The 15,060-nt window shown below is 37.6% G+C and overlaps 1 protein-coding gene across 7 annotated transcripts in view; it reads left to right on the top strand.

Annotated features, from left to right (window-relative positions):
- The window catches only part of KHDRBS3 (KH RNA binding domain containing, signal transduction associated 3), a 152,342-nt gene that overhangs the window by 51,352 nt on the left and 85,930 nt on the right, over positions 1 to 15,060 (top strand). For all 7 annotated transcript variants that reach the window (XM_070382732.1, XM_070382728.1, XM_070382725.1 and 4 more), the window contains exon 2: positions 3,424 to 3,542. In XM_070382732.1, the coding sequence (XP_070238833.1) occupies positions 3,424 to 3,542 (119 nt within the window). The remainder of the gene's footprint in view (positions 1 to 3,423; positions 3,543 to 15,060) is intronic.

The raw sequence follows: 15,060 nt of genomic DNA, 5'->3' as shown, positions 1-15,060 counted from the left end.
TTCAAGTGAGACGAGCAGTCTAGGTATATCCTTATCACAGCTTCAGTGAAAGAGTATTTTAGTGAAGGATTTAAATGAATGATCAAAGGAGAGTCAAACTCTGGATTTTCAGCCATGCAAAATAGAAACATGACCATCCCTGTATACATTCATATTTTATTCTGTTTTGGTATTTAAAAAAAAATTCTACAAAAGTATTTAAAAATTTAAATTTATGCAAATTTAAAGGGTAAAATATTCATGATTCAAACTTTTCAAACAGTGTAAAAGAGCAATATAGTGAGAAGTCTCTATTCCTGTTTCTTATCCGTTGCATTTCTCCCTTGACAATCAGTTACTCGTTTCTTATATGTAAGAAGGGAGCTCTTTTCTGTGGATATGCAGGTGAATATGAACATATAGTCTTCCACTGCTTTCCACTGTGACTTGTGTTTGTGTGTCTGTGTGTACAAACAGTGTATTTGGTGGAGACTTTTTCTCATCAGAACATGTCTTCATGTTCTTCATCTTTCCTGATGTTGTAAAGTAACTTATGCCGTCTCACTGGCCGTGCCCTTGCTTATGTAACCAAGCTCTTAATTCTAGATATTTAGATGATTTCCAGTGTTCTACTATTAAACACAGTGTGTTAAATGGATAAATTTGTGTATAATATTTTATATCTATCCACATATATCTTTAGGGCAAATTTGTAAAAATGGAGTTGCTGGGACAAAGGAAAATGTCAGTTTTGATGTGCTTGATTCTGTGAGAGAATTTAAGCAGTTTTAATGAAAATTTACATTACCAAATTTTTTTATATTGAAAATTTAGCTTATTTAATTCAAAGAGTATTTGGCTGTGTCTTAGAGGATTCATGGATTTTAGCATATTTGGTAGGGTAAGTAGTCATTGCTTAGGAAGCTCCATACTGAACCAAGACAGAAACAGAAAAAAAAAAAAAAAACAGCCAAAAAAGTCATAACTGACACTAGCTTTCCCAGTTGACAGAAATTTGGTGTCCGTGGTTTGAAAACATAGCATTTTAATCCTCTACATCATCTAAAACCTAATCACACTTTTGCTTATTATTTCTGAGCTGGGAGATGGCATTGGTACATTAAACTGTATGTAACGAATGTAATCTGGGGATTAGTGAAAGTCAAATCCCCTATGTGTTCGACCTTGAGCATCTGGCTGGATTTTCGGTGGTTTGCCTTCATATGCTCCAATTTACTGAAAGGTTAAAGCTACCTTGGTAGCTGTCCAGTCCCTTCCTGACCTAGGGAAGCCCAGAGGGGTGGTAGTATGAGTTTGAGAGTTTGAAACTCCCATTTACGGATAATTTCAAGATTTCATAAGTCATCTTGTTGCTTCCCATTATTTTGCATTGTACTTTATTGGACACCCTGAACACAATAAACCTACTTACGATCTTCAGTCAAGTAGAAAATGCCAAACTGTTGATTGAACGGCGCCTAAAAAAATGGAAGCTTGGCCAGTTCTGAATTTTACCACTGGGGGCCACGGGGACCTGAGAGAAGTAGAATAGCCAAGGTGTAAACCAGACCTGCGTGATGCCTGTGACAGGGGCGGGGCTGTTTCGGGTGCCGTGTGGCATGTGAGGTCTAGCACACCTACATGCTTCAACATGGCATTGGGCCTTACATTTTTTTTCTAAAATCTTAAACAGTGAAGTATTTCAGCATATTTCGAAGCTTACTTAAGGTAGCAACAAGGTATTTTAGCAAGATAAGATTTGTAAAGTTGACTATCTGGAGAGGAAATTAGTTACTTTTCTTTTAATTTTTATTTCCTTCTTAAAAATTGTAGGGATATCTCGAACTTTAATATATAGTAAAATGCATAAGTCTTTGTGATTTTTTAACCTTAACCTAACATGACTTTCCATGTTGCTTCAAATGATAAATATCACTGATACAAGGAGTAACATTTTGAAGGCTGATTAAAGAATTAAATATTAAATTGTGCCTATCAATGCTCAACAATTATTAAAAAGCCTTTGTTATATAAAAAGAAAATAGGTAGTTAAATCTATCTTGACTGATGTATTATACATTAAAACTTCTGTTTTCTAGAAAGTTTCAGTGAACCTAATTTTGTTAAATCTTCTAACTCGCTAAAGGTATTCTCAATTATAGCATAAATGGATAAATAAAAATAAAATGTAGAAATTATTTTCCTTGTACTAATTAAAGCTGAACTCATGAATTGTTGTACTCGATGGAGCAAATGGCATGTGACTTACTGCTTTTTACTGAGGAAAACGAAACTAATTTAGCTCATATCCACCATTAGTTTTACAATTTTCAAATATATTTTGTGTCTGCACGCACAGACACTCTTATTTATGGAAAATAAGAGTATATAACATGGTATATTGTTACATCTGGAGTATGGATATAGGAGAAACTTTCTTTTAATTGTGTATTTTATTTATAGAAAAATGTCAAAATTAAAAGTACTCTCGAAAGGTTTTTTCCAAGAACAATGGCAAGAATTATCTATGTAAATGTTTATATTTCACATACTTCTGTTCAATGCATCTTGTTCCCATGCAGATTCTATATAGAATGATCAGTTTTACAGAAGCAAAGCGTAATATAATACAAGAAAGCAAACAAAATAATCAGTGTATTTGGAGATTTAGTAATTATCTTTATCCTTAGAAGCTTTGCTCAGAAGCTGCAGGCCTAAGCTGGGAATGATAATAGAATTGTGCATGAAGTACTTTGTGAGTGCCATGGTGGGAATGACTGATTCTGCTGCCCCGTCAAGGAGAGTGACAGTTGCATAAAAAGTAGTATTTAATATGGTTGAATCTTGAAGGCGATGTGTGAAATGGAAATCATCAAAATAGCATCACCAGTAGAGAAAAGAGCACTAACAAAGCCACGAGCTTGTGGTTGGGCTCGTCACTTGTGAGGTGGGAAGATTTTGTTGGGGAGGTGACTGTCACAAGGCTGTCTAGGGCTTTTAATGCCCCCTTAAAGAATCCTTCTTGGTGGGAACCACCTTGGAGACACAGGCAGAGCTGGTAGAACGGGCTGTCGGTACTTGGTAATGCTAAACTGAGAATGCTTTCCGGCTTTTCTTTGCTGTTTGATCAGCCTTTTTTGAGAATTCCAGAGGACCTCAAAGAGTCTGTTTTTATGTTTGTAGCTAGTGTATTGTTCCCCTCCATGAGCTTGGGTCGTTGACACTTGACTTTGGAGCACATGTATGTGTGTACGTGTGTGTGTTTCCCCACTTACTGTTGAAGAATCATCAATAAAATGGGAACATGTCATTACCTGAGCAAGCTGTAGGCATCTGAAGTCCGCATTCTGTATTTGGTTTCTTGCCACCATAGAGCTAAGAAGGACCCCCAGTCTCTGAGGTTCCAGGTCTGACACTTCCTGGTTTTCTGTTTTTCCTCCACAGAAATAGAGAAGTTTCAAAAAGGAGAAGGCAAGGATGAAGAAAAGTACATTGATGTGGTGATTAATAAGAACATGAAGCTGGGACAGAAAGTGTTAATTCCTGTAAAACAGTTTCCTAAGGTAAGACAGGTGCGCACAGCTGGCGTGTTAATCTTTATCACAAGGGAACGCTTGTTTAATTTACATTCTGTTTAGTGTCTTCTTGAGATGTTTTCCCTTCGCAGAATATCCCAACATGCATACTTTTAAAATTAATTAAAAACTTAGTGATTCTATCCTTTTTGTTTGACTTTGGTGTGAGTTATGAAGTCTTAAAAATTATTCTTCTGAGTTATATTTCAGACTTCAGACAGACAGTTCAACTTTTTCCTGTTGTAGTTTTTCATTTGTAAGATAAGCTTGGTTGATAAGAATTAAATAAAATTATCCACGTTAAATGCTTTGCATCGGGCTTGGCACATAAATATTCAAAAAATTCTCTAATTATCTATTCTAGAAAGAAGTGTGATTTTTATGACATTGAGCACAGTTACAATAAGTACTTTTAAATCCTAATTATAAAATCTTGATCATCTTAGATTTGGCCTAAATTGATGCTTTTTTCTCTGCTTTCTTTTTTCTTTATGTGTCTTTGTACATGATTTATGCATACTGTTGTATATACTAGTAGTTAATTTCTTTTGATTGCAGAACAATAATCCATTACCTGAATATACTAGAGTTTATCCATTGCCTGGGTAGTTTTCAGTTTTGAGTTATAATTAAATTGCTGTGAACATTTCATACAAGTCGTTCTGTGACCATATGTTTTCATTTATTTTTAGTAAATACTTAAGATTTAAATTGCTGTGGATTTAGTTTTATAATAAATTGCCATAATTTTTTCCTCCTAAGTGGTTGTATTTGTGGCATTTCTAGACCTACACATGCAAAGTTATGGTTATTCCATATCTAAACTCTTATTTGATATTGTCAATCTCTTTAATTTCAGCCATTCTGCTAGGGTATTGGTATTTTCTTGTGGTATTAATTTGTATTTCCCTGATGATTAATTGTCTGGTGTGCATTTATTGGCCATTTATATATCTTCAAATTTGAAGTTTCTTTTGAGATCTTTTTCTGCTCTCTGGGCTGTGTGTCTTCTTATCATTGAGTCATAGGAACTTTTTTAAAGACATATTTCCTGGATCATATATTTTGGTGGATATGTTTTGTGAATATTTGACTCAATATGTAGCTTGCATATTATTTTCTATATGGAGTTTTATGATACATTTTTAATTTTGATGACATGTAATGGATCAAGTTTTTTTTTTATGATTTTACCTTCTGTCAACTAAGAAATCTTTGCCAACCTCAAGGAAATGTTAGAATCCTTTATAAGTTTATTTTTTCCATTTCCTCTAAAAGCTTTAACATTATAGCTTTTAATTGTATGTCTGTGATACATCTCAAATTGGTTTTTGTGTACAGTATGAGATAGACAGTCAATTCATTTTTTCTTCATATGGACATCTAGTTTTTTCAATGGTATTTGTTGAAAGATATTTTCCTCCCACTGATTGTGTTGGTACCTGTGTTGGAAATTGGGTGACTGTGTTAAGTGAGGATCTATTTCTATACTTTCTGATTTGTTTCATTGACCTATTTATGGATCATTATGCCAGTACCATACAGTCTTCATCATTGCAGCTTTTTATAGTAAGACGTGAAGTTAGGTAATATAGTCCCTTCAGCTTTGTCCTTTTCCAGGATTGTTTGGATGTATATCCTTTGCAACTCTATATAAATTTAAGAATTCGTTTTGCAGAACATTCTGCTGGGATTATGATGCAGTTGCATTGATTCTGATGATCCATTTAGGGAGCTCTGACATCTTAATAATATTAAGTCTTCCCTTCCTTGAATACGATGTATCTTTCAATTTAATTTCCATCACTTTTAAGGGAAAGGTCTTGTCTTATTAAACTTACTTCTAAAAGTATTTTATGTCTTTTGAACACTTGTAAAATGAATATTTTGAAATATTCTCTTCCAGTTTTTTGCCTCTAATAGAAACTTTTGTATATTGACCTTGTATTCTGCTACCTTGCTAAAACTCACTTGTTCTCGTAATTGTTTTATAGAATTTTCAGAATATGCTATGTACATAATCATTATCTGCATAAACAGTTTACTTCTTTCTTTCCAATTTTTATGTTTATTGTTATCTTGTATCATTATTTTGGCTAGGATCCCTAGTATAATGCTTGAATACAAGTGGTGAGATTAGGCATTTCTCTCCTGTTCACATCAATGTGGAAAACATTCAATATTTTGCCAGTAAGCGTGGTAACAGCTATGGGAATTTGAAGTTTTATTCTAATTTAGCTTTGTTGACTATTTGATTCTGACTGGATGCTGACTTTTGTTGAATATCCTTTCTGCATCTACTGAAATGAGCACAGGATTTTTCTCCTTTGTACTGTTAATATAGTGTTAATAAATTAAACCAATTTTGCATTTCTGAATTAAAGTCTACTTAATGATATATTATCCTTTTTATACATTGTTGATTCAAATGCTTCTGTATTCCTGAGTGATAGTGGCCTATAACCTATATACATTTATATAAAATATTATATAAATTTATGTAAATATATATTTATACATAGATATATATTTATAATAAAAAGTATACATAGACTAATATTTATATATATAAAATTATATAGTGAGTGAAGAAGTGTCCCCTCCTTTTTTTTCCCCCTCTAAAGAATATATGTCATTTTGGTGCTGTATTTTCTTTATTAGATAGAATTTACTAGTGAAGCTATCTGGGCCTGGAGTTTGGTGGTATGAAAATGTTTCAAATATATATGTTTATATATGAATCAAATATCATATACATTTGGATTGTATACTGTAACATTGTACTACACTGTGGAAACTGGATTCTGTTCTCTTTCTTTGAGGAAGGTTGATATTTTTGGATTCAGACTGCAGACTGTTGGATGGGAATGCAGAACTTAGTTTACCTCTTAGTTGGACTTTTACATTTATTTTTGTCATACATGATTGGCAGATTTTATACACAAAATGTGGGGCTCCCCAAGTCTAACTGTCATTTCTAGCATTCCTCCCATTGATTTCAGCACTGTGTTTGCCTCAAACTCTGCTACTCAGCTAAAAAGCTCTACAGTCAGTAAATTCACCCAGGCCATTCCCTTCTTCCAAGTCTTGACTCCCTTCTATAAAATCCCTTTGATTTTGAGCTTTATACAGACTTTAGATGGTTGCTTTTTGTATTTTGTTCCACATTTAAGAGTTTATAGTTGTTTACCTATAGACAGCCTATTAGGAACTTAATTAGCTCTACTTGCAAAAACTGAGGATATACATTTTAGTAAACAGAAAACTGTTATGAACATTTTATAGACATACTAATTACTAAGCAAAGCATGGCTTATGGAAACTTTCATTAATTAATTTTCCAGGCTTGATGTGCACTGTATGCGCCGTATGCAGTAGGAGGAAAGGTGCAGAGACTCTGTCCCTGTCTCTAAGGAGTTCATAGTCTAGCAGATGCTTAATCTGAAGTTAACACTCTGCTGTGTATAAGTAATTATGTGACAGAAAGTGTTTGAGCTAAGTATATGGAATAAACCTCAAATGTTTTTCAGTGTCAGCTTTGAGGAGAATAGGGGAAGACAGATTATAATTGCTGCGTCTCACAGAGAGCAGAGTCCATTTCAAGTCCTTATAATGTCTGAAGTAGGCTGCTTGAAAATCTGCTTTCAGAATTCAGAAAAGGATGTTTCTGCTTAGCAAACTGAGCATTTGAATCTCAAGCCAGCCTTGTGTAGAGGCTAATATAGCACTCACATCAGTTCTAAGAAAAAACTTTGATGCTGGTATCAGTTAATAGGCTGAGCTGGAGGAAGCCGGCAGTACTCGCCCCTCTCGAGTAGCAGCGGGCGGGCAGCTTGGTGTGGGATTGAGGGCACAATACCTGTTCAGAGAATGTGATTCCATTAACTGAATAATTTCTCTTCTCTTAATGAACCTATTCAACTCTCTTTCAATGGCACAGCATTGGACATGAGTCCTCAAGTGTTCAAACCCAAAGTACATTTGCTCTCTTGAGTATGTGTGCAAGATTGTAAAGTATGAAACTCAAACACTGTTTCATGATTTTTTTTTTTTTTAAGACTTTAAGCTGTAGAAATTCTCCTCCATATTACTTGTGGGTAAACTCTAATTCTTGGTTCTGGACAGTGACTAGATGTAAGAATTAACCTAAGTGCCAAATCTCCATTGGAACAAGGCATGCTGACGGGACTACCCCCGTCACTGTATATATTAGTATAAGGTAGGGTTGGCCAGTGGGGACTGCTTTAGAGTCTGAGGTGGCTCTCCAGGTGTTTAATTATTTTAAACTTTATCAGGAGTCGGAACGCCGTGTGTAAAGTCTTAAAAAACTTGTTATATAAAATTAAGCTATATCTTATCTCTATATATCATTATACATACATGATCTACCGCTATGGTAAGATTGTCTTTATTTTGTGCTCAGTTGCTCAGTTGTGAGTTGTATCTGACTCTTTGAAGGCTGTTCTTGTCCATGGAATTTTTCAGGCAAGAATAGTGGAGTATGTTGCCATTTCCATCATACTGTAAAATAAAAAAGGAGAAGAAACATGTAAAACATATAAAATTCTAGTTGAACATTTATTTTAAAAAAATAACTTAAATCTTAAGAGCAATTATTTTCTGGAGGATAGGCTTCTATGCTATTTTCTATTTTGAAAATGAAAGTGTTAGTCGCTCAGTCCTGTCTGACTCTTTGCAACCCCATGGACTGTGTAGCCCGCCAGGCTCCTCTGTCCGTGGGATTCCCCAGGCATGAACACTGGAGTAGATTGCTGTTTCCTCCTCCAGGGGATCTTCCAGACCCAGGGCTCGAACCCAGGTCCACTACATTGCAGGCAGATTCTTTACCATCTGAGCCACAAGGGAAGCCCTTGTTTAGAAGTTTTCTACTTTACATAGGGCTCCCTGATTAACTCAGTTGGTAAAGAATCTGCCTGCAATGCAGGAGACCCTGATTCAATTTCTGGGTTGGGAAGATCCACTGGAGAAGGGGTAAGCTACCTACTCCAGTATCCTTGGGCTCCCCTTGTGGCTCAGCTGGCAATGTGGGGGACCTGGATTCGATCCCTGGGTTGGGAGGATCCCCTGGAGAAGGGAAAGGCTGTCCACTCCAATATTCTGGCCTGGAGAATTCCATCGAGTCCATGGGGTCATAAAAGTTGGATACCACTGAATGACTTTCACTTTCACTTTACATATTACTATACTATAATGTTTTAACAATAACTTGGTGTCACTTTTATAATTAGGTTAAAAAACACATTCCCATTTGGGGGAAAACATGCCCCAGATTGTTAATTTAGGAGATACCTGTGTACTATTACTGTGATTTTTAAGATTTACTGTACTGATTTAAACTCTACAGGTTTAAATGAAATTTATTAGTTTTCTTAATTTGATCATTGTTTAATCTCTTAAAGCATTCTAATGCTTACATATTATTTTCAGTAACTTTATACTAATATGGGTTCTTACATTAAATCTTTTCCTATTATATGCATATTTTAATTTGATATATTTACTATCTCACAGAAGTTCTTCAGTTAAGAGTCTTTGAGGGAGAAGAGAAAAGTGTATATAAAAGCATGTTTCCTCTGGAGTTTGAAATAAAGCTCAGGAAACTTCCTTTGCTAAGGTTGGCTCTTGTTTTTCCCTTATAGTGAACTGCAGATAATTAAAAATCCGTGAATCTGCTACTGGTGGAAGACTATTTCATAAAAGTCATCTTGTCTTTAAATTTTTCATAGAGTAGTAAATATTTGACAGTCATATTGTTGTGTTAAAAGTTGCCTTTTCTGTGATAAGGCAACGATCATTGCCCCTTGTAGCATTCATTAAATCTTGGGGCCCTGTGGGGAGGCGGAAGGACTGTTCTGGAGCAGAGAGCCTTATTAGGAAGACCTGTGGCCCACAGGCCTCTGCTTCACTGAGCCTAGGTCCCCTTCCAGGCCAGTCCCTCCCATCCTGACCGCCTGCATCTCACAGTGGGCTGGAGGGAGGTGCGCTTGTAAGGAGAGATGAGTCTCTTCCCAGGCTCCTTTTGTTCTTTCCTCAGAGGTCTTCTCTGGGCCCTTGAGGTCTTCTGATACTCACCCCTGTGTCATGAGAATTGGAAAGTTGATATTTGTGAATATCATAGCTTTCAAAAAATATTGTGAAGGAATTTCAAATCTTATGCTATGACTTTCCCCTTATTCTCTTTTAAAATGCTTGATTATTGATCCAGAAAGTAGCCCCTTAGCTTTAGAATTATTAAGCAGAGTTCAGAAGCAGCCACACATATATAGGGGCTCATGAAAGAATTTATTCATTTTTTTAAGAGGTTTATTGTTTTTATTATGGGCTTCCCTGGTGGCTTAGACAGTAAAGAATCTGAGTCAAATGAGTAATTAAAAACTTTGGTTGTATATAGCACCCCCGCCCCCCGCCCCCGCAATCTCATTACATTTAAAATCTAGAAATGCTACCATTATATGTACTTTGGTCACAGTGGAGTACATTAAGAAATTGAAGTCTGTGATGGATACTTCCTATGTCAGTCTTTTTTTTTTTTTTTCCCCATCACTGCTTCCTTTTGAGAGGTGATGGAGAATAGGTCTTTTAAGTGTATTGCTGAGCCAAAAGGTAAAACAATTTTAGTGCTTAGCAGTGTATTACTGGCTTAGGTGTCTTAAATATTATTGTACTGCTTATTTTGGCCCTGGGCCCCGTGAAGCCCTCCAGGTTGAATCAACTGAAAATTGCGTAGCTGTACTGTTGGACACAGGAAGTATAAACAGAGCTTATCCTGTCTCTTCACGGATTTCCCCCCTACCCCACAGGAGTGAAATGGCAGAAATTCAGTAGATGGCCCAAAGAATGAACTTTTATGAAAACAAGGGATTGACACACAATTACAGGAAGCCAGGGGCACTTAGTATATATCCCGAGACGGTGGCAGAGGGAATTGGGTAGCTGTGGCAGTCAGCCCTCTTGGTGAGGCCCTGGCTCTGCCACATGGGCCTGTTTGACACCAGGGCCGGCACAGCTGTTCCTCTGTCTCCGCCGTTCTCTCCTTCTGTCCTCTCCCTCTCTCCCTCTCTCTCATCAGGCTAAATGCCTACCACACCGCCTCCACCTCGCTGTCCTGCAGACTTCTTATATTTACTTCTTATATCTTAGATTATACGTGCCCGTAAGTGAGCTTCATACTCTTCTGGGCAAACCTGGACCTTTCCCTGTGCTCCTTTGTCCGTGAATGACAGACAGCACACGTATCTAAGAGCCCATGCCTAAAACTAGCACATCATTTTTGTCTATTAACTTCTTCTTCGTTTACCTTTCCCAGTCGATTCTTGAAATGCAATGACATGCATTTTGTAATTTCTACTTATAAATTATTTCTCACTCTCTGGATTACATTGCCACTCCTTAACTTAGACCATTGTCATCCCTCACCAGTCCTTTGTAATATCCTCTTATCCATTTTCAAATCCTCCATCCCATTCTCCACATTTGAAGCCAGACTATGCAGTCTGAGATTTTCTGGATTAACAGTTTCAAACTTACGTATAAATGGGCTTCATTGCTTGTGTTATTTGTTTTGTTGTCCACCCATCCCCACACCCCCACCCAAAGAATATAATCCAGCTTTGAGCATACAGAGATTAAAAAGCACGTGAGTGGGTGATTCAGATGCTGTATCACTTGCATGTGTCTCTGCATGTGTGATTTTCCCCGTATCATCTCCTGAAGAAGTTACTTGTATATTTTGCTTGACTAATTTTCAGAGCTGCTGATGTCTAAATAAGTAGGACTGTTTACCATTAAAGTAGATGCTGTGTTAAAATTACAATCAATGGTGTAGTACCAGATAATCTCAAGCACTACCGATAATGCTTAGTGATTTGTGGTTGGCAAAGTAATAAATCTAAATAATAGTATTTGTATAGATCTAATGTGTTGCAGTGATTTCTGCAGCAAAGAAAATCAATACAAACTATGTTGACCAGTGCCATTTGATTCGGGGCAAAATAAACTTTAATTGCACAAGTGTTTATTGAGAAATCATTGTGCAGGAAAGATGATGAATCAAATAAGGGTCCTGATTACTCTCCAGGGATTTACAGTTGAACAGCAGAAACAGGGTAAATTTATTCCAAATGATAGAGAGTAAAGACCATACTAACATAAGAGAGGTAAATGGACACTGCAAGAACTTAAAAGAGTGAGGGAGAATTATTTCTGGAGAAAGAATTACAGGTGGAATTAAATGTAGTCCCTAAGCCTTTGACTATGTGGATCATGGTAAACTGGAAAATTCTGAAAGAGATGAGAATACCAGACCACCTGACCTGCCTCTTGAGAAACCTATATGCAGGGCAGGAAGCAACAGTTAGAACTGGACATGGCACAACATACTGGTTCCAAATAGGAAAAGGAGTATGTCAAGGCTGTATATTGTCACCCTGCTTATTTAACTTCTATGCAGAGTACATCATGAGAAGCGCTGGGCTGGAAGAAGCACAAGCTGGAATCAAGATTGCTAGGAGAAGTATCAATAACCTCAGATATGCAGATGACACCACCCTTATGGCAGATAGTGAAGAGGAATTCAAAAGCCTCTTGATGAAAGTGAAAGTGGAGAGTGAAAAAGTTGGCTTAAATCTCAACATTCAGAAAACTAAGATCGTGGCATCTAGTCCCATCACGTCATAGGAAATAGATGGGGAAACAGTGTCAGACTTTATTTTTTGGGGCTCTAAAATCACTGTAGATGGTGACTGCAGCCGTGAAATTAAAAGACACTTACTCCTTGGAAGGAAAGTTATGACCAACCTAGCTAGCATATTAAAAAGCAGAGACATTACTTTGCCAACAAAGGTCCGTCTAGTCAAGGCTATGGTTTTTCCAGTGGTCATGTATGGATGTGAGAGTTGGACTGTGAAGAAAGCTGAGTAATGAAGAATTGATGCTTTTGAACTGTGGTGTTGGAGAAGACTCTTGAAAGTCCCTTGGACTGCAAGGAGATCCAACCAGTCCATTCTAAAAGAGATCAGTCCTGGGTGTTCTTTGGAAGGAATGATGCTAAAGCTGAAACTCCAGTACTTTGGCCACCTCATGTGAAGAGTTGACTCATTGGAAAAGACTCTGATGCTGGGAAGGATTGGGGGCAGGAGAAGGGGACAACAGAGGATGATATAGCTGGATGGCATCACTGACTCAATGGACGTGAGTCTGAGTGAACTCCGGGAGTTGGTGATGGACAGGGAGGCCTGGTGTGCTGCAGTTCATGGGGTCGCAAAGAGTTGGACACGACTGAGTGACTAAACTGAATTGAACTGAAGTATAAGTTCAGGATGTTAACAAGCAGAGATGAGAGGGAAGCGCAGAGTAACTGTGGGGCCAGAATTATTTAATTATGGGATGTAGACTGTGGCAGTCGTTGGTGATGACTAGCATGGAAAGCCTTTGGTACTGTACTTGTGCGTTAGACTTTATATAGCCTAGGGAGGCCTGGAAGATTTATGAGAGATATAAATAAGCAAGTAGAATGTATAGTAGGAAGTATTCTGCATTATAAAAGATCTTACCTTGTTTTTAAACTCAACATTTAAGAATGATTAATTTAAACTCAAGTTGGAAATTGAACTTCCATGTAAAAGTGATTGTTATTTTTAGAGGTGATTATCAGAATCATGAAAATTATTGTCAGTAATCCAGAGCTTGATTCAATAACTAAGTATCCTGAGAAACAAGTGTTTGGTTACCAAAGAGGCTGCTCTGTTTCATGTGAATGAAACAGTCCACAGTCTGTTGTTAGGTTTACCACTGTTTGGAGTTTTGCATTTATGACATTGACTTAATTCAAATGAGATCAGTGTTCTGAATAGAACTAGAACTAGAAGGTGGGTTTGTTTATTTATTGTGAAGTGAAGTGAAGTGAAGTCGCTCAGTCTTTTCTGACTCTTTGTGACCTCATGGACTGTACCCTACCAGGCTCCTCTGTCCATGGGATTTTCCAGGCAATAGTACTGGAGTGGGTTGCCATTTCCTTCTCCAGGGGATCTTCCCGACCCAGGGATTGAACCTGGGTCTCCCGCATTGTAGACAGACGCTTTACCATCTGAGCCACCAGGGAAGTCCTTATTTATTGTGTTAGTGGCTAAATTATTGGAACCTAAAGTGGCTGGTAAAGCTAATGAAAATAGTGAGCTGGTCTTTTGTTTCAAGAGAAGATAGGTTAAAACAAACCTCATTTATTGTCTTTTGATTCTTGCCATTGGACAGTAATTAGGTGAATGTGGAGATGACGAACCAAATGTTGTTTCTTGACAGTTTAATTCTTCTCCCCAGTAAGTCTAGAGAGAGGATGTGGGGTGGTGTTTTCTAGAGAGGGATGTTGAGTCCAGCCTTACATATGGGTGCTAGAAAAACATGCTAGAATATCTGTTGTAATATATGTAGCCTATGGTTTCTGCATCTCAGGCCTTACTTTTATTAACTTCTCATGTGTTAATCTTTACAGTTTTAGGAGGAGGGAAGCATGATCTCCTGTTTACACGTGAAAAACTAAAGAACAGAGAAGTTAAGTAACTTGCTAAATGTTACGCAGTAAGTCACAGGCATTTGAACTGAAGAAATCTGGCTCCAGAGTCCATGGTCTTGTTCAAGAAATTAAGCTTTATTTATTACACAGGTTCAGGCTAGTACTGTTACCTGTCTCATGTGAGTCCCAGGCAGTGAGACAGGATCCCGGTGTGAAGAGGGAGTTCTCCACTGCAGGCGCTCCCGCCAGGCTTTAGTCACTCACTTGCTTTCGGTGGTTGGGGCACATAGCTGCTAGATATGTCTGGTTATGGGTGCTTGGATTGCGTCTCCTAGTTAACTTACCTTTCAGTACACAAAGACTGTCGCCAAAGAAACTGCAATTTCAGGGCCACTGGAGATGCAGTTGAAGCGACCAGGAAGACAGTGGAACTGCTCACCCCCTGTTCCCGTGCAGGCTTAGACTGGACAGGGCAGGCAGCTCCATCCCGCTGGGGGTAAGGAGAGTCTTCTCGATTTGGGACTGGTTTTCTATATCTGGTATGTTAATGACGAATCTCTTGACGTAAGTAAATATTGAAATATTAACCAATGGAAGGCCAGGTGTAGAACTTTAAAATAAATAAAGATATACATAAACGTAGTATCAGCTTCCCAGGTGGCAAAGTTGGTAAAGAATCCTTTCGCCAATGCAGGAGATAAAAGAGACGTGAGTTTGATGCTGGGGTTGGAAAGATCCCCTGGAGAAGGAAACGGCAACCCACTCCAGTATTCTTCCTGGGAAATCCCATGGACAGAGGAGCCTGGTGGGCTTCAGTCCAGGGGTTTGCAAAGAGTTAAACATTACTGAGCGTGCACACACGCACATGCGCACAGACATATATATGCATACACACACATTCATTTTATATAAATATTAAATATAGTGTATGAGCCAGGAGTACTTCTTGACAGCCTAACCTGAGATCTGGATCACTTG

This window comes from Bos mutus, chromosome 14 (assembly GCF_027580195.1).
Source record: "Bos mutus isolate GX-2022 chromosome 14, NWIPB_WYAK_1.1, whole genome shotgun sequence".
Lineage (NCBI taxonomy): Eukaryota > Metazoa > Chordata > Mammalia > Artiodactyla > Bovidae > Bos > Bos mutus.
This window is presented reverse-complemented; position numbering and strand designations above follow the sequence as displayed.